Raw genomic sequence first — 19,328 nt, 5'->3', positions numbered from 1 at the left:
GGTGTGTATGGTGTTGTGTGGGTGTGTAAAATTATTCAGCCCCTTTACTTTCAGTGCAGCAAACCCTCCATAAGGGGGCTGAATAATTTTGCACGCCCAATTTTTCAGTTTTTGATTTGTTAAAAAAGTTTGAAATATCCAATAAATGTCATTCCACTTCATGATTGTGTCCCACTTGTTGTTGATTCTTCACAAAAAAAATACAGTTTTATATCTTTATGTTTGAAGCCTGAAATGTGCCAAAAGGTCGCAAAGTTCAAGGGGGCCGAATACTTTCGCAAGGCACTGTATATATATATATTTATATAGTACCAGTCTGTATATACACACACCTACCCATATCTTTATTTGTACTATTTTTTACATTGTAGAATAATGGTGAAGACAAACTATGAAATAACACATATGGAATAATATAGTAACCAAAAAAAGTGTTAAACAAATCAAAATATATTTTAGATTCTTCAAAGTAGCAACCCTTTGCCTTGATAACAGCTTTGCACACTCTTGGCATTCTCTCAACCAGCTTCATGACGTAATCATCTGGATTGCTTTTCCAACAGTCTTGAAAAAGTTCCCACAAATGCTGACCACATGTTGGGTGCTTTTTCTTCACTCTGCGGTCCAACTAATTCCAAACCATCTCAATTGGGTTGAGGTCAGGTGATTGTGGAGGCCAGGTGATCTGATGCAAAACTCCATCACTCTCCTTCTTGGTCAAATAGCCCTTACACAGCCTGGAGGTGTGTTTTGGGCCATTGTCCTGTTGAAAAACTAATTCCCACTAGGCGCAAAGCAGATGGGATGGCGAATTGCTGCAGAATGCTGTGGTAGCCATGCTGGTTAAGTGTGCATTGAATTCAAAATAAGTCACAGACAGTGTCACCAGCAAAGCACCCCTACACCATCACACCTCATCCTCCATGCTTCACAGTGGGAACCACACATGGGGAGATCATCCATTCACCTACTCTGCGTCTCACAAAGACACGGCGGTTGGATCCAAAAATCTTCCATTTGGACTTGTCAGAACAAAGGACAGATTTCCACCGGTCTAATGTCCATTGCTCGTGTTTCTTGGCCCGATCAATTCTCTTCTTATTGATGTACTTTAGTAGTGGTTTCTTTGTAGCAATTTGACCACGAAGGCATGATTCACGCAGTCTCATCTGAACAGTTGATGTTTACTTGAACTCTGTGAAGCATTTATTTATTTGGGCTGCAATCTGAGGTGCAGTTAATTGCCGATTTCTGAGGCTGGTAACTAATGAACTTATCCTCTGCAGCAGAAGTAACTCTGGGTCTTCATTTCCTGTGGCAGTCCTCATGAGAGCCAGTTTCATCATAGTGCTTGGTGGTTTTTGAGACTGCACTTTCAGGGTTGACTGACCTTCATGTTTTAAAGTAATGATGGACTGTTGTTTCTCTTAGCTTATTTGAGCTGTTCTTGACATAATATGGACTTGGTCTTTTACCAAATAGGGCTATCTTCTGTATAACACCCATACTTTGTCACAACACAACTGATTGGCTCAAATGCATTAAGAAGGAAAGAAATTCCACAAATGAACTTTTAAGAAGGCATACCTGTTAATTGAAATGCATTGCAGGTACTTCATGAAGCTGGTTGAGAGAATGCCAAGAGTGTGCAAAGGGTGGCTACTTTGAAGAATCTCAAATATATTTTGATTTGTTTAACACTATTTTGGTTACTACATGATTCCATGTGTTATATATATGAGCTATACACCCAAAGCCATTGGCACATGAAAAGCAAAATTAGAATGATCCCTGGTTAATTTGTTATAAACAAATGTGCCCCAAGCGATGTGTCTTCTCTGTTATAAAAAATATATAGTAACCAATCAGCTGCTGTGAATGATCTTGCACAACAAAGGGGAGGAGTTTGTTACAAAACACCATCGTGGCGGGAAAGGGTTTTTCCTGTGGTGCAGGATACATCAACTAGGTTATTCAAGAAAACAAAACAGCTTTTCAGACCTAGCTTGCAAGCTAAATATCTGCGACTCGGTTTGCCTGATGGTTTCGGAAGAACCAGATCTTCCGAACGCGTTTGTGAAATTGTACTACATATTGCAGGTAAGATTAAAGGACCATCGCATAGAACTATCCATATACAACTACCCATGAAATATTGCTAGTGAGTCACAAGTTATGTTTCCATCAACTTGTCCAGTGATATTTTTTGTTAACATTTAGAGTTCGTGTAGAAAATAGATGCGACAATTGCCTGCTAGGGTGTCGACTAAAACGGCTGAACGTAATGACGTCACGTCTGTCGAATAAAAATGTAGTTTTTGAAGCGTTTCCATTGCCCATTTAGGCAAATTGCGCAGACAGCCTGTATGCCCTCCCATCTATCTGTTTCATGTCACAGTGGTGGAAAAAGTACTAAATTGTCATATTTGAGTAAAAGCAAATATACCTTCATAGAAAATGACCCAAGTGAATGACAGTGTATTTGGTTTTAAATATACTTAAGTGTCAAAATGTAATTGCTAAGATGTACTTAAGTATAAATAGTAAATGTATAAATAATTTCTACTTCAACCTTTGACGGATACCCAAGGGCACACACTCACACAATTTACAAACGTAGCATTTGTGTTTAGTGAGTCTGCCAGACCAGAGTGGATGACCAGGGATGTTTCATTTGATAAGTGTGAATTTGACCATTTTCCTGTTAAAATGTAACGAGTACTTTTGGGTGTCAGGGAAAATGTATGGAGTAAAAAGTACACATTTTCTTTAGGATTGTAGTTAGGTAAAAGTTGCCAAAAATACAAATAGTTAAGTACTGATACCCCAAACTACTTTAAATGTATTTTTACTTATGTACTTTACACAACTGCAGTTAGCCCGCAAAAACCAGCATGGATAGAATGCAATAATTGACTAATATTTGCCATATTCTAATACATCTCATGTGCCAACGTATCGCCATGGGCCGTGCCATGGTGAAACTTGCACTCATGTAGATTTGAAATAATTGGATGGTAAAACTTGCCAGCCAAACAGAAAAGCAAGGCGAATCAATTCAGCCATTCTTGAAAGGCAGGAAAAACGCCGCTTCCATCAGATCTGTTGCAATAAAGAAAGTTTGACAGATTAAAAATCCACCCCAGTCCAATGGATAAAAATGTCATGTTTAGATAATGTCTCCCATCTTCCGTTTCCATTACACTTTTTTTGTTGCGACATATTGCTTTTGTCAAATACCTAGGTCAATGTTAAACCTACTTAGCTACTGATATAGCTAGCTACCCCATTCAGAGGTAACTGATTTAGCGCCTATTGATGACAGTAGTATCTTCGGACAGGGGGTGTTTTGTTAAGAGCCCCAACACTTGCTCTAAACATTAACTCATCGCTTGCGGTACGTTTTTGAAAACACAAGGAACGTATATTTCATATCGGCAAGAAGAAATAAATAATACAATTTAAATTATAACACACCTTCAAAGGGTTAGTGTTCCCACACAGCCATATGTCCATGTTACATCACTTATTTATGGAAGACACAGGTGGCCACCTGTTCTAATTAACTATCTCGTGTTCGAGATTAACTGGAGGGGACGTGTAGTTTGTCAACTAGAGGCACACAGCTTGTGGATCTGTTCCAAACTGCTACAGTAAGGTGTGTATTTTTCATGAAAGACGCTTTCTGGCTTCACGAAAGATACGGAGCATATGTTCCGAAACCGTTTTGAGCTAAGATTATTGAAGTTTCTAAACATTAAAACATAACATCAGCATTGTAGTTTGGATGTAGCCAACAGTGGGCGAATGTAACGGCTGAAAACACTACACACAGAGAAGGGTTTGCAAGAGCTAATATATAGCAGCTATCTATTGCAAACCCTTCAGTATGTTTTCAGCGGTTACATTCGAATATATCGTTAAAAGGCGCTACAGTATATCTTAGTGACAAGCAATCATAACTTAATTGTACAAACATTGGGTTAGTTATGCATGGACTGGTGCCCTGGGTGAGTGGAGACCAATGAAATGGTAGGTTGCAATGACTGTAATGTACCATAACCACTAAAACGAGACCTAGGACCAGCATGCGTTGTCTTATCTAACTTATCTCTCCTCAACAGACATCGAGAAGCAGCTGACTAGCGCCAAAGATGATCTATCGCTGACTATTTGGGTTTCCACTAGATAGCACAGTCAAAATTGGTAATACCGTGAAAATAATTAATAATCGCTTTTTGTTTTTAAGGTTAGCATTGCTGCTAATGTTAGGTTTAAAATAAGATTTTAAAGGTCGACTTTGGGCACGAAAAACCATCTACCTGCCCTTTACTCAATTTGTAACAGAAATGGGGTTTGCCTTTGGTGGTTCATCGATGTCATGTGCGCAGCGACCGTAGCTAGTTCGTTAGCTATGCTAGACAGTGCAGTTAGCCAGTAACTCAGTATTTGTTTACGTCATTTCACATCTGTTTTTGGATGTAAACTGTAGAGATCGATAAGAAATAACAATTCTGTAGCCGAATATCTTATTCATATGTGTTTTTGTTTTTAAGCATGAAATGGTGAATTGACCTTTGTGGCTGTAGTAACTACTGACGACCGTCTATTCGCCCATCCGTGGTTTCCACTAGCTTCTTTAGCGACAAAGTTCCAGTCAGGATCCACAGCCACATTCAAAATTGGCTACAAAAATGTGCTTTCAGTCATTAATTTAAGATTAGGTATGAGGTTAGCAGTCCATGGTTAAGGTTAGTTTTAAAATCAACATTTAAAAAGATAAATTGTAGAAATGGTCAGATATTATAACTTTGTGGTTATAGAAGCTAGTGATGCCCCATCTTCGTCTCTGCTAGCGCTCATGCGAGATATGTTTCCGGGTTCTGAGATTACTTTTGAAGCTGTCACATTACTGTAGTGTTGTAAATTCCCCGCCCATGTGCACCTAAAGTTTCCTTGGGCACCTAACTAGCATTCTTCCCCAGACCTCCAGCATTGTCGGAGCTAGCTATCTATCTAGCTGAAGATACCACTGTGCTAAGTTTATGATAAATTATAAACCTGTTTAACACTTAAGTCATTACCAAAGTGAAATGCATCCCAACATTAATTGCAGGAAATGAAGCCAGCGAACACCAAGAATGGTGTCCCTGTACTCCATTCAGCAAAAGATGGGTGCAAACCCAAGAAATTCACCCCAGATGAAGTACTGGTACCAAATCTCAGCTTCAAAGAAAATCAAGGAACGAAAAGAAAGGTAAGTGTGTCCACCCATATGATGACCACTGATCCATGATGCAATTCCAAAGTGCAAGTTTAGTGAATGTATGCATGCATGATTGTTTGGCTCAATTGTGTGTATTATGGGCTATAACTGGGCAATGCTAGTACTTTACAATTAAATGCAGTTTGTCTCAGAGAAAAGCACTTCCTTTGAAAGTGGAAGAAATAATTGAAAAAGTCAAAGACCAGAAGGAAGACAAAGATGTAAGTGTTCATCACACACAGTATTTAGGCCAAATAACCTAGGTGTCATGTTTCATTAGGCACCAAACGAAAGGGAACTGATTGCATAGTATTGAAACAGGGAGAGACTACCTCAAGTTGTCCAATAAAAAATGCTTATTTTTCTTTTCCGTTGCGAAATGTTTGTTATGGCGTATGTGTAGAGGACATGAGTCGGTCATGGTTGCTCAAGGTCACGTGATGGGTAGTCCCTGCCTGTGACTTCAATCTATTTCAGTCTTCAGGCCAATGGTCATGTTCCCCTGCTCAGACGTTGCATGCATCAACCAATGGTTGTGTGCCACGTCATCGGCTGCCGTCGGACACCAGATAGCTATAACAACATATTATGTGGTTAGCTTATATGTAAAATACCGATCCAAGTGTTGTGGCATACATCATCAACATCTGAGCAGAGGACACGACCCTTGTTTAGGCGATCAGGTGAGCTAGTTCAGGGCTATAACAATACTGTGAAACGTCTGTGGATCCAAGAGGAGACATTTGAAAACTGCACAAATGAATACAATCCTGTTGGTGATCTCACTTTACTCTTTGTTTTTACATTTCAGATGCAACCTGGAAGTCTATCGATATATGAATTGGAACGGTTGGAAAATATCAGACAAAACCAAGTGTTCCTGTCCTCCATAAAACTGCTTGAGGTTAGTTTGTTGAAGAACAGAGTTTAAATGGTATCTACTTATGCATATTTTACTGAAACTCCTTGTGTGGTGAAATGAATAACATATATTATTGTTTCCTCAATAGGCCAAGCAGGATTTGAAACCAGAAAAAACACAGCGAGGTCTCAAGAGACAGAACAAGTAATGACAGATTCAACATCTGTACCAATGACTGAAAATATTTACTTCAATGTTTCCTGTGTACCATGTATGTGCTTACATTGGTCAGTCGAATTAGGTCTCAGTACAAAGTGAATGAGCTTCCGTTATACATACTCAATCCCTTTAGGACATAAGGCCCATATGAGCTTCTGTAACGTATGGCATACAGAATGTATTTATTATGGCCAGCTTGGATAGAGAATGTCAGTGTGACTCGTTTCTGTTTCTAACACAATGTAACTAATGTCTTGGCTCACTACAGTAAGGTAGCCTGGACAGAGATACTGCCTCCTCGCACCAAGTCCTTGAGAATCCAGAAGAAGGAAGCAGAGCGACTCCCCCTGCCCCCGGAACCACACAGGATTTATTATGAAGTCGAACGAGTAAGTGACTGACCAATAGCAAAATGTGACATAGTAACTGACCAATAGGATATGCTCTTATGTTAAGAAATTGTACTTCACTACACAGAAAAGCCTACTTCTCACATTTGTTCCATTTTAGTCTTGAAACGCTAGTTTATTTCTCATGATAATGGTTTGTTTATGTTGATGTGTATTTGCTAAAGATTGAACGTGCCAGGAAGCCAGAGGGTCCCATTAGTATGGAGCCAATCAACATGGAGGAGGATAGTTCACTGCCACCTGAACTTCTCAAGCTGTGGACAGAGGTTGCACATTTGTTCACCATGACCTACTTTTCTGTAGCACGGTCCCAGATCTGTTTGTGTGATCTAGCCATCTCATTTGGCATGAAAATGACAATAACATTTGGCAAGACCGCACAAACAGATCTGGGACCAGGCTAACTCTTCAGTCCTATGTTCAGCATAACTGTTTGCAGCTTTGCTGTTCTTTTACAGTTTCATTTTATTTCACAGGATTTAATCAAAGAAGAAAAGGAGGAGTTGGGTCTGGAAGAGTGAGTTTCATTTTGAATGTTAAGGAATTTGGCCTTTTTTTCTTAACGTTCTGTGACAAATGTATATACAGTGCCTTGCGAAAGTATTCGCCCCCTTGAACTTTGCGACCTTTTGCCACATTTCAGGCTTCAAACATAAAGATATAAAACTGTATTTTTTGGTGAAGAATCAACAACAAGTGGGACACAATCATGAAGTGGAACGACATTTATTGGATATTTCAAACTTTTTTAACAAATCAAAAACTGAAAAATTGGGCGTGCAAAATTATTCAGCCCCTTTACTTTCAGTGCAGCAAACTCTCTCCAGAAGTTCAGTGAGGATCTCTGAATGATCCAATGTTGACCTAAATGACTAATGATGATAAATACAATCCACCTGTGTGTAATCAAGTCTCCGTATAAATGCACCTGCACTGTGATAGTCTCAGAGGTCCGTTAAAAGCGCAAAGAGCATCATGAAGAACAAGGAACACACCAGGCAGGTCAAATCAAATTTTATTTGTCACATACACATGGTTAGCAGATGTTAATGCGAGTGTAGCGAAATGCTTGTGCTTCTAGTTCCGACAATGCAGTAATAACGAACAAGTAATCTAACTAACAATTCCAAAAAACTACTGTCTTATACACAGTGTAAGGGGATAAAGAATATGTACATAAGGATATATGAATGAGTGATGGTACAGAGCAGCATAGGCAAGATACAGTAGATGATATTGAGTACAGTATATACATATGAGTATGTAAACAAAGTGGCATAGTTAAAGTGGCTAGTGATACATGTATTACATAAGGATGCAGTCGATGATATAGAGTACAGTATATACGTATGCATATGAGATGAATAATGTAGGGTAAGTAACATTATATAAGGTAGCATTGTTTACAGTGGCTAGTGATATATTTACATCATTTCCCATCAATTCCCATTATTAAAGTGGCTGGAGTTGAGTCAGTGTCATTGACAGTGTGTTGGCAGCAGCCACTCAATGTTAGTGGTGGCTGTTTAACAGTCTGATGGCCTTGAGATAGAAGCTGTTTTTCAGTCTCTCGGTCCCAGCTTTGATGCACCTGTACTGACCTCGCCTTCTGGATGACAGCGGGGTGAACAGGCAGTGGCTCGGGTGGTTGATGTCCTTGATGATCTTTATGGCCTTCTTGTAGCATCGGGTGGTGTAGGTGTCCTGGAGGGCAGGTAGTTTGCCCCCGGTGATGCGTTGTGCAGACCTCACTACCCTCTGGAGAGCCTTACGGTTGAGGGCGGTGCAGTTGCCATACCAGGCGGTGATACAGCCCGCCAGGATGCTCTCGATTGTGCATCTGTAGAAGTTTGTGAGTGCTTTTGGTGACAAGCCGAATTTCTTCAGCCTCCTGAGGTTGAAGAGGCGCTGCTGCGCCTTCTTCACGATGCTGTCTGTGTGGGTGGACCAATTCAGTTTGTCTGTGATGTGTATGCCGAGGAACTTAAAACTTGCTACCCTCTCCACTACTGTTCCATCGATGTGCGAGATACTGTTGTGAAGAAGTTTTTAAAGACGGATTTGGATACAAAAAGATTTCCCAAGCTTTAAACATCCCAAGGAGCACTGTGCAAGCGATAATATTGAAATGGAAGGAGTATCAGACCACTGCAAATCTACCAAGACCTGGCCGTCCCTCTAAACTTTCAGCTCATACAAGGAGAAGACTGATCAGAGATGCAGCCAAGAGGCCCATGATCACTCTGGATAAACTGCAGAGATCTACAGCTGAGGTGGGAGACTCTGTCCATAGGACAACAATCAGTTGTATATTGCACAAATCTGGCCTTTATGGAAGAGTGGCAAGAAAGCCATTTCTTAAAGATATCCATAAAAAGTGTTGTTTAAAGTTTGCCACAAGCCACCTGGGAGACACACCAAACATGTGGAAGAAGGTGCTCTGGTCAGATGAAACCAAAATTGAACTTTTTGGCAACAATGCAAAACGTTATGTTTGGCGTAAAAAGCAACACAGCTCATCACCCTGAACACAACATCCCCTGTCAAACATGGTGGTGGCAGCATCATGGTTTGGGCCTGCTTTTCTTCAGCAGGGACAGGGAAGATGGTTAAAATTGATGGGAAGATGGATGGAGCCAAATACAGGACCATTCTGGAAGAAAACCTGATGGAGTCTGCAAAAGACCTGAGACTGGGACAGAGATTTGTCTTCCAACAAAACAATGATCCAAAACATAAAGCAAAATCTACAATGGAATGGTTCAAAAATAAACGTATCCAGGTGTTAGAATGGCCAAGTCAAAGTCCAGACCTGAATCCAATCGAGAATCTGTGGAAAGAACTGAAAACTGCTGTTCACAAATGCTCTCCATCCAACCTCACTGAGCTCGAGCTGTTTTGCAAGGAGGAATGGGAAAAAATGTCAGTCTCTCGATGTGCAAAATTGATAGAGACATACCCCAAGCGACTTACAGCTGTAATCGCAGCAAAAGGTGGCGCTACAAAGTATTAACTTTAAGGGGGCTGAATAATTTTGCACGCCCAATTTTTCCGTTTTTGATTTGTTAAAAAGGTTTGAAATATCCAATAAATGTCGTTCCACTTCATGATTGTGTCCCACTTGTTGATTCTTCACAAAAAAATACAGTTTTATATCTTTATGTTTGAAGCCTGAAATGTGGCAAAAGTTCAAGCGGGGCCGAATACTTTCGCAAGGCACTGTATTTGATGGACGTCCTGTATTGATTTGAATGTATAGATGTGTAAAACCCTAACTTGTGTCAGGCTGACATTACATTGAATATGTTTCCAGGTACCGTAGTACTCTGAAGAGCATGGGGCTGAGTGAGATTGGAGGAGTAGCTAAGGTGGTGAAGAGTCGTATCTTCTCTGTTGCCTTCCACCCGTGCAGCAGTCGTCTGCTCATGGCTGCTGGGGACAAATTGGGTGGAGTGGGGCTGTGGAACCTTGTGAGTACATACACTGAAACTGGATGCCGTAGAGTTAATGTGTGACTGGGCTTATTTGGGTTTTGTTGTTCTTTCAGGAATCTGGCATGGGTGATGTCGTGCTGCTGTTGTTTCCTCAGGACCCTTGCTGTGTTCAAAACAACTGGAAATTCAGAAAAATAAAACGTCAAATCATGACATGAGTGATCTTCAGGTCGGAGCTCTAGAAAGAGGCCCGAGTTGGATGACCGTTCAAAATAATAAAAATCAGTCTGAGCTAGTTGTTTTTTTTGTTTTTCTCCCTGAGTTCCCAGTTGTTTTGAACGCGCTGAAGTCGGATATTTCCAAGTTCTTGTGAATACGACAACGGCGTGCTGCTATTTGTTTCCTCAGGACTCTGATATGGGGGATGAGGGCGTGCTGCTATTTGAGCCACACGTCCAGCCGGTGGCCTGCATGGCCTTCTCCAGGTCACATCCTACAGACCTGTTGACCCTCAGCTACGACGGGACGCTACGGAGCACAGATGTGGAGAAAGCTGTTTTTGATGAGGTACCATGCATAATTCAGTGATGATAATATATGGCATTTAGCAAACTTTTAGCAAGCTTTTCCAAAGCAACATAAAACGGTGAGTGCACCGGGCTACATGTGACCCCAGTGGGAATTGAACACACATATCAGACTTTAGATTGCCTGTTTGGTCTTTGTTACGTTATCTCTGTCCTTTCTCCAACTAGGTGTATCGGATCAAGGATGGCTTGAGAACCTTTGACTTCCTGTCACATGACTGTTCGACGCTGGTCACCGGGGACTGGTACGGAGACGTTGCCATCGTTGACAGGCGGACTCCAGGGTAAAGTAATGTCATTTTGATTTTCTGTCTGTATAAGTCAAAAGCTTATTCCTAATGCCCTATTCATGTTGGTCTGTCTCGTTTTTACTCAGAACCTCTCATGAGTCCCTCCATAGCCTGGATACCAAGACTGTTCGCTGTGTTCACGTCCACCCTGTTCAGAAGCAGTACATCATGGTGGCTGAGAACAGGTACAAAATGGGAATCAGTGCTATGATGTGCAACATGTCAATCTCTATACAAGCCTTGAGAATCCTATCGTTTAATAAGTTGATTTATGTATTTTGTCAAGTTTGCAAAATGATTACTTAAAGTATAGTCCTATTAAGGAAATCCACTTTCTATTTCATTGATCTTTTATGTTGCTAAAACTGATATTGATGTGTTGATTTTTCTCTAGTATTGTGAGCATTTATGATGCTCGATGTTTGAAGGCGTCGTCGAGAGAGCCAGTCTCCCAGCTCTATGGTCACTCAAAGAGCATCTCAAGTGCCTACTTCTCTCCTGGCACTGGCAACAGAGTAGTGACCACCTGCCTAGACAACAACATCAGGTGAGTCTGCATGCCACCGTAAGATGTTAGTACATTATAATATGTAAAGAGAGAAAAAATGTTAAATGACTGAAGTTCAAATAAATAATTTGCTTATGTGCTACGATAAGGGTTTTAAAAGTTGCACTAAGCTTATTGTCCAATACTTGAAACATGAAATGTTTAGCAATTAAATATACTTTGTTTTTCAGGATTTATGACACCTCGGAACTAACCTCCAGAGCTCCGCTACTGACCTCCATCCAGTAAATTCATTATACTATCACATTTAGAAAGTGAAACTGACCAGGTCTCTCTTGAGAAAGTTTTTCTCTCATGGCAAAATAAAGATGAAATAAAAAAGCATTGGAAAGATCCTGCAACCTCTGTTTGCATTGGTTTACTCTCCAATGCCGGTGTTCTAGTATGTGTGCTTTATACCAATAGACATCAGCCAGCAAATCCAGAACTATTTGTAATAGTGTCTTTGTATAATGCTGATGAATCCATTTCCTTTGTCCCTCTTTGCAGACAGAACTTGTACACAGGGCGCTGGCTGTCCAAGCTGCAGGCGATGTGGGACCCCAAGAGGGACGACTGCTTCGTTGTGGGCAGCATGCAGCGGCCTCGCAGAGTTCAGGTATAAGCACTCCTTTGTTCCCACGTCTATTATCGAACCTCAACAACAATAAGTAAGATTTGAGGTCGTGTTACTATTCCCCTAACAGAATGTGTACGGTCAGTGTGCAAGTTATATGGCTATGCATGGTATGGGTAACGTTTCATATATTTTGTATACAGGGGCACTGTGTCCAAGACAATTTTCTCCTCTGGGACTATAAAGTATATCATTTTCTATCCAGGTGTTCCATGAGAGTGGGCAGCTCCAGCACTCCTTCCAGGACCCAGACATGACCAACGTGCTCTCAGTCACAGCCTTCCACCCCACCAGGAACGCTCTACTGGGGGGTAACGCCTCCGGGCGGCTGTACGTCTTCACCGACTGAGAGCAGGATGCCTGTATGTGTTCGCTGCCTGAGAGGAGAAACCTGGGCCATTGTTCACAAAACATCTGAGTAAGAGTCCTGATCTAGGATCAGGTACCCTCCCTCTTATTAATTTTGATCTGGAAGGCTCAACTGATCGTAGATCAGCACTCCTACTCTAAAATGTTTAATGATACGGGCCCAGAACACATGCTTAGAATAGACCAAAATAAGTTGTTTGGTTGTTTTTTCTGTTTTTTCTGCAAGCTGCCTTTGCTATTGTTGCACATTGTTTTCTATCAAATTGTTGATGTTTTGTTAGTTTCTATATTTAGCTGGAGTTGTGCTTTTCATGTAGTTTAGCTCTTTCATTGGTTGTATTGTACCCGCAGTGAATTTTGTGATTGACGGTTTTAATCTTTCAAATAAAAACTACCAGAATTCAGTGGCTACAGCCCTACAATCAATAAAATCATGGCTAAATACCAGTGTGTTGAAAATGTGTCCTATGTCAGGCTACTCACTCTTCTGTGCCTAGGCTAATTATTTTCTGCAGTTTTTCCTCATCACCAAAAATAACATTACAATGTAACCCAACTCATGTGTAGGCCTACCTTACTAAGCTATGTTATTAGACTAGTAGGTTTCTGTGTTATGGTTCAGACTTAGTGAGAAGTGTTATGTATGTTAGGCTGTGGGGGTAATTTCAGAAATAGTTTTCAAAATGATAAAGCAATAATCTTTGTTAATAATATGACCACCCTACCTTCAGTTATTGGGCTTAAATTACTCTTATGTATTCTGTACTGGCTAATTTATGTTAATTACGTTTGTACTTTTGATTTTAATCATCTTTGTTCTACATCAGCCCTGAAAATGTTACGCCAATTGAGCACCATCTTTAGATATTTGACAAAACTTGTTGAATTTAAGGATTAGGACAGTCTACAACGGCACCAAACACCCAAGGAGTGGCCTTTTTAACCTTTCCCATCACTTACTGAGATCTCAGCAATGGTAAGGCCTGTCCTCATGAAATAAAGTGTGTGTTGCTGAGAAGCATCTCTATAATTTTATTTAAAATGGTCTGAGAAATGTCTGCGTTGATAAGGGACCATTTGAAATTGACTAGGGTGGGGTGGTCCAAAATAGGGGAGGGTTGTAAAACTACTTTGGGGGAGGGATGTTTTTTAAATTGACACAGGGAAGGTTAGTTTATTTTTATATATATATACACTTCCGGTCAAAAGATTTGAACACCTACTCAAGGGTGTTTATTTTTTAAAACTATTTTCTACATTGTAGAGTAATAGTAAATACAACTATGAAATAACGCATGGTATCATGTAGTACCCCAAAAAAGTTTAAAAAATCAAAGTATATTTTATATTTTGAGATTCTTCAAAGTAGACACCCTTTGCCTTGATGACAGATTTGCACACTCTTGGCATTCTCTCAACCAACTACACCTGGAATGCTTTTCCAACAGTTGAATGAGTTCCCACATATGCTGAGAACTTGTTGGCTGCTTTTCCTTCACACTGCGGTCCAACTCATCCCAAACCATCTCAATTGGGTTGAGGTCGGGTGATTGTGAAGGCCAGGTCATCTGATGCAGCACTTCATTACTCTCCTTAGTAAAATAGCCCTTACACAGTCTGGAGTAGCATTGGGTCATTGTCCTGTTGAAAAACAAATGATAGTCCCGCTAAGTACAAACCAGATGAGATGGCGTATCGCTGCAGAATGCTGTGGTAACCATGCTGATTAAGTGTGCCTTGAATTCTAAATAAATCCCAGACCGTCACCAGCAAAGCACCCCCACACCATCGCACCTCCTCCATGCTTTACGGTGGGAATCACACATGCAGAGGTCATGTGTTCACCCACACCTCGTCTCATAAAGACACGGCGGTTGGAACCAAAAATCTCCCATTTGGACTGCAGAACAAAGGACAGATTTCCACCGGTCTAATATCCATTGCTTGTGTTTCGTGGCCCATGCAAGTCTCTTCTTATTATCGGTGACCTTCAGTACTGGTTTCTTTGCAGCAATTCGACTATGAAAATCAGATTCACAGTCTCCTCTGAACAGTTGATGTTGAGATGTGTCTGTTACTTGAACTCTGTGAAACATTTATTTGGGCTGCAATTTCTGAGGCTGGTAACTAATGAACTTATCCTCTGCAGCAGAGGTAACTCTGTTTCTTCCTTTCCTGTGGTGGTCCTTATGAGAGCCAGCTTCATCATAGCGCCTGATGTTTTTTGCGACTGCACTTGAAGAAACGTTCAAAGGTCTTGAAATGTCCCTATTGACTGACCTTCATGTCTTAAAGTAATGATGGACTGTCGTTTCTCTTTGCTTATTTGAGCTGTCATTGCTATAATATGGACTTGGTCTTTTACCAAATAGGGATAGGGTTCTGTATACTATGTTCTACCTTGTCACAACACAACTGATTGGCTCAAATTCCACAAATTAACTTTTAAAGAAGGCACACCTGTTAATTGAAATGCATTCCAGGTGACTACCTGATGAAGCTGGTTGATAGAATGCCAAGTGTGTACAAAGCTGTCATCAAGGCAAAGTTTGGTTATTTGAAGAATCTCAAATATAAAATATATTTCGATTTGTTCAAAACTTTTTTTGGTTACTACATGATTCCATGTGTGTTATTTCATAGTGTTGATGTCTTCACTATTATTCTACAATGTAGACAATAGGAAAAATAAAGAAAAACCCTTTGAATGACTACGTGTTCTAAAACTTTTGACCGGTAGTGTGAATATATATATTTATTTATATATATTTATATATTCACAGTGCGTTCAGGAAAGTATTCAGACCCCTTGACCTTTTCCAAATGTTGTTAGGTTACAGTTATATTCTAAAATGTATTACATCGTTTTTTCCCCTCATCAATCTACACACAATACCCCATAATTACAAAGCATAAACCGGATTCTGGAAAAAATAAAATAACATTTACATAAGTATTCAGACCCTTTACTCAGTACCTTGAAGCACCTTTGGCAGCAATTACTGCTTAGAGTCTTCTTGGGTATGACGCTACAAGCTTGGCACACCTGTATTTGGGGAGTTTCTCCCATTCTTCTCTGCAGATCTTCTCAAGCTCTGTCAGGTATGATGGGGAGCGTTGCTGCACAGCTATTTTCAGGTCTCTCCAGAGATGTTCAATCGGGTTTAAGTCTGGGCCCTGGCTGGGCCACTCAAGGACATTCTGGGCCACTTCGCCCCAGTTTGAGGTCCTGAGTGCTCGGGAGCAGGTTTTCAACAAGAATCTCTATGTACTTTGTTCCGTTCATCTTTGCCTCGATTCTGACTAGTCTCCCAGTCCCTGCCACTGAAAAACATCCCCACATCATGATGCTGCCACCACCCTGCTTCACCGTAGGGATGGTGCCAGGTTTCCTCCAGTCATGACGCTTAGCATTCAGGCCAAATAGTTCAATCTTGGTTTCATCAGAGCAGAGAATCTTGTTTCTCATGGTCTGAGAGTCTTTAGGTGCCTTTTGGCAAACTCCAAATGGGCTGTCATGTGCCTTTTACTGAGGAGTGGATTCCGTCTGGTCACTACCATAAAGGCCTGATTGGTGGAGTGCTGCAGAGCTGGTTGTCCTTCTGGAAGTTTTTCCATTCTCCACAGAGGAACTCTGGAGCTGTGTCAGAGTGACCATTGAGTTCTTGGTCCCCTCCCTGACCAATGCCCCTCTCCTCCGATTGCTCAGTTTGGCCGCATGGCCAGCTCTAGGAAGAGTCTTGAAGGTTCCAAATTTCTTCAATTTAAGCATGATGGAGGCCACTGTGTTCTTGGGAATATTCAATGCTGTAGAGAAATTTTGGTACCCTTCCCCAGATCTGTGCCTTGACACAATCCTGTCTCTGAGCTCTACGGACAATTGCTTCGACCTTATTGCTTAGGTTTTGTTCTGACATGCACTGTCAACTGTGGGACCTTATATAGACAGGTGTGTGTGTGCTTTTCCAAACCATGTCCAATCAATTGAATTTACCACAGATGGACTCCAATCAAGTTGTAGAAACATCACAAGGGTGATCAATGGAAACAGAATGCACCTGAGCTCAATTTCCAGTTTCATAGCAAAGGGTCTGAATACTTATGTGAAAAAGGTATTTCTGTTTTTTATTTTTAATACATTTGCAACATTTTCTAGAAACCTGTTTTTGCTTTGTCATTATGTGCAGATAAGGGGGGGTGGGATTTTAATAAATTTAAAAATAAGGCTGTAACATAACAAAATGTGGAAAAAGTGAAGGGGTCTGAATACTTTGGTCGATGACCCTTCGCCCCAGTCTGAGGTCCTGGACGCTCTGGAGCAGGTTTTCATCAATTATCTCTTTGTACTTTGCACTGTATATAGATAGATAATTGACTTTTATACAATTTCATTAATTGTCGCAGTCGACAAGACTGAATTATGCAGAATGCACAGTTGTTTTGCACTGAGACTCAGCAATATGACGTTGCGTTGTACAGCAGGATGAACCATAGATATTTCAGATGAGCGTTATTCAAAATGATTCCCTCACAGAGTATCTGCATGTGCTCCAGTACACTTCACTGCTGCGGTGTGATAGCTACAGGATAACAACGGCAGAGAAGTTTAGCATTGCGCGTTGTACTCTAGGCTAACTACACCGCGTTGCAAAATAAATGTAGAAATCTATATTATTCAATTATTGCACCCACACTGCTCACACGCGCCAACGAGCATCTGCGTTGCTGAGGGATTAAATAGAAGTCAGTTCTATTTATGACGCAGATGGCGCTGCAAGTCCTGCCTCTCCCATCTCCTCATTAGTTTATACCCACGTGGGTGACTGAAGGACGAACGAAGTCAGTGGCGGTAATGCACCTAATTTATGAAAGTAGCCAATCGCAATATAAAGCCAAGAGAAGAAAACGCGTTTTATGTGTGGATTAATTGTCGGAGTTGTCACGTTCTGACCTTAGTTCTTTTGTTATGTCTTTGTTTTAGGGCGTGAATTGGGTGGGTTGTCTATGTTCTTTTTTCTATGATTTGGGATTTCTGTGTTTAGCCTGGTATGGTTCTCAATTAGAGGCAGCTGTCAATCGTTGTCCCTGATTGAGAACCATACTCAGGTAGCCTGGTTTCACTTTTGAGTTGTGGGTGCTTATTTCCTGTTTAGTGTTTTTGTCTTTCACCTTACGGGACTGTTCGTTTGTTATGTATTGTTTTGTTCAGTGTTCTAGTACATCATTAAAAGCTATGAACACTTACCACGCTGCGCATTGGTCCTCCTCTCTTTCTCCCAACGACGAACGTTACAGGAGTAGAGGACCTTGTGCATTTCAGGTAAAATAACAACTCAATGTCTATATCCCAGGACAAATTAGCTAGCAAAAGCAAGCTAGCTAAAAATGACAAATTAAGCTAGCTAGCTAAATTGCCATAAATAAAAATAAACATTTATGGCAATTTAGCTAGCACTTGCTAGCTAATTTGTCATTTTTAGCTAGCTTGCAGTTGCTAGCTAATTTGTCCTGGGATATAAACATTGAGTTTTACCTGAAATGCACAAGATCCTTTACTCTGCCAATTAATCCACACATAAAATGGTCAACCAAATCATTTCTAGTCATCTCTACTCCTTCCAGGTTTTTTCTTCTCTTGGTTTTATATTGCGATTGGCAACTTTCATAAATTAGGTGCATTACCGCCACTGACCTTATTCATCTTTCAGTCACCCACGTGGGTATAATCATTATTTAACTAGGCAAGTCAGTTAAGAACAAATTCTTATTTTCAATGACAGCCTATGAACAGTGGGTTAACCACCTGTTCAGGGGCAGAACGACAGATTTGTACCTTGTCAGCTCGGGATATGAACTTGCAACCTTTCGGTTACTAGTGCAATGCTCTAACCACTAGGCTACCCTGCTGCCCATGAAGAGATGGCACGTGGGTATCTGCTTCTACAAACCAATGAGAAGAGGCAGGACTTGCAGTGCAATCTGCGTCAGAAATAGAACTGACTTCTATTTTAGCTCTTGGCAACACAGACACTCGTTGGCGCGCGCAAGCAGTGTGGGTGCAATAATTGAATAACATAGATTTCTAAATGTATTTTGCAACGCTCGCGCACGCGACACATGCAGTGTAGTCAGTCTGTAAGTTGTGGAAGTCAGCCCATACTGCTGTTTACTTGTGCATTGCTGACTCTACCATCAAGACATTACTTTACAAACACAACCCAAGAAACGACATACACTTGAAAGGGTCTTGGCTTATAATAATTTCAGCTTAAAAGTCCCATTTAGTTAGAGTCTGATGGTATGTAGCACATTTATTCATCATCATGAGCAAATCTTCTACTGTATGTTCAGAGCTGTTTACAGTTCACTCTTCTCACTGATCATTTACTGTTATTTATTTTATTCCACAGGATTCAATCGAAGAAGAAAAGGAGGAGTTGGATCTGAAAGAGTGAGTTTATTGCTTGCCATATTTGCACTTTTGCTTTTCATTAGGGAGGTTAGGCATTTAGCCTTTTTCTAAGTGTTCTGTGACAAACTACATTATTGTATTAGTATTTAATGGACGTCCTGTATTGATTTGAATGTATAGATGTGTAAAACCCTAACCTGTGTCAGGCTGACATTACATTGGGTACATTTCCAGGTACCGTAGTACTCTGAAGAGCATGGAGCTGAGTGAGATTGGAGGAGTAGCTAAGGTGGTG

At 40.7% G+C, this 19,328-nt stretch overlaps 1 protein-coding gene across 7 annotated transcripts; it reads left to right on the top strand.

Moving 5' to 3' along the window:
- Nucleotides 1–1,899: 1,899 nt before the first annotated feature.
- On the top strand, nt 1,900–13,068 carry LOC109882250 (WD repeat-containing protein 76). 7 transcript variants are annotated; one of them, XM_031815134.1, is made up of 17 exons: nt 3,560–3,658; nt 4,125–4,206; nt 5,117–5,257; nt 5,419–5,487; nt 6,078–6,170; nt 6,277–6,332; nt 6,616–6,736; nt 6,922–7,023; nt 7,234–7,274; nt 10,071–10,227; nt 10,600–10,758; nt 10,947–11,062; nt 11,155–11,253; nt 11,463–11,615; nt 11,807–11,860; nt 12,126–12,234; nt 12,458–13,068. In XM_031815134.1, the coding sequence occupies exons 3-17, from the start codon at nt 5,120–5,122 to the stop codon at nt 12,599–12,601; spliced, it is 1,611 nt and encodes a 536-aa protein (XP_031670994.1). In that variant the 5' UTR covers nt 3,560–3,658; nt 4,125–4,206; nt 5,117–5,119; the 3' UTR covers nt 12,602–13,068. The 7 variants fall into 7 exon arrangements, with proteins under 7 accessions (XP_031670995.1, XP_031670992.1, XP_031670996.1 ...); XM_031815132.1 differs by lacking the exons at nt 3,560–3,658; nt 4,125–4,206 and adding an exon at nt 1,927–2,100; XM_031815133.1 differs by lacking the exon at nt 4,125–4,206 and having other exon boundaries at nt 3,546–3,658.
- Nucleotides 13,069–19,328: the final 6,260 nt, after the last annotated feature.

The sequence above is a fragment of the Oncorhynchus kisutch genome, linkage group LG3, assembly GCF_002021735.2.
Source record: "Oncorhynchus kisutch isolate 150728-3 linkage group LG3, Okis_V2, whole genome shotgun sequence".
NCBI lineage: Eukaryota > Metazoa > Chordata > Actinopteri > Salmoniformes > Salmonidae > Oncorhynchus > Oncorhynchus kisutch.
The sequence above is the reverse complement of the archived record's forward strand: the minus strand, read 5'-3'. Positions and strand labels throughout refer to the sequence as shown.

Coding starts and splice junctions, on each gene's coding strand:
- LOC109882250 (XM_031815132.1), top strand. CDS start 2,041: ATGGTTTCGGAAGAACCAGATCTTCCGAACGCGTTTGTGAAATTGTAC. Junction 10,759..10,946: donor AGAAAGCTGTTTTTGATGAG/GTACCATGCATA, acceptor TTCTCCAACTAG/GTGTATCGGATCAAGGATGG. Junction 11,861..12,125: donor CCGCTACTGACCTCCATCCA/GTAAATTCATTA, acceptor CCCTCTTTGCAG/ACAGAACTTGTACACAGGGC.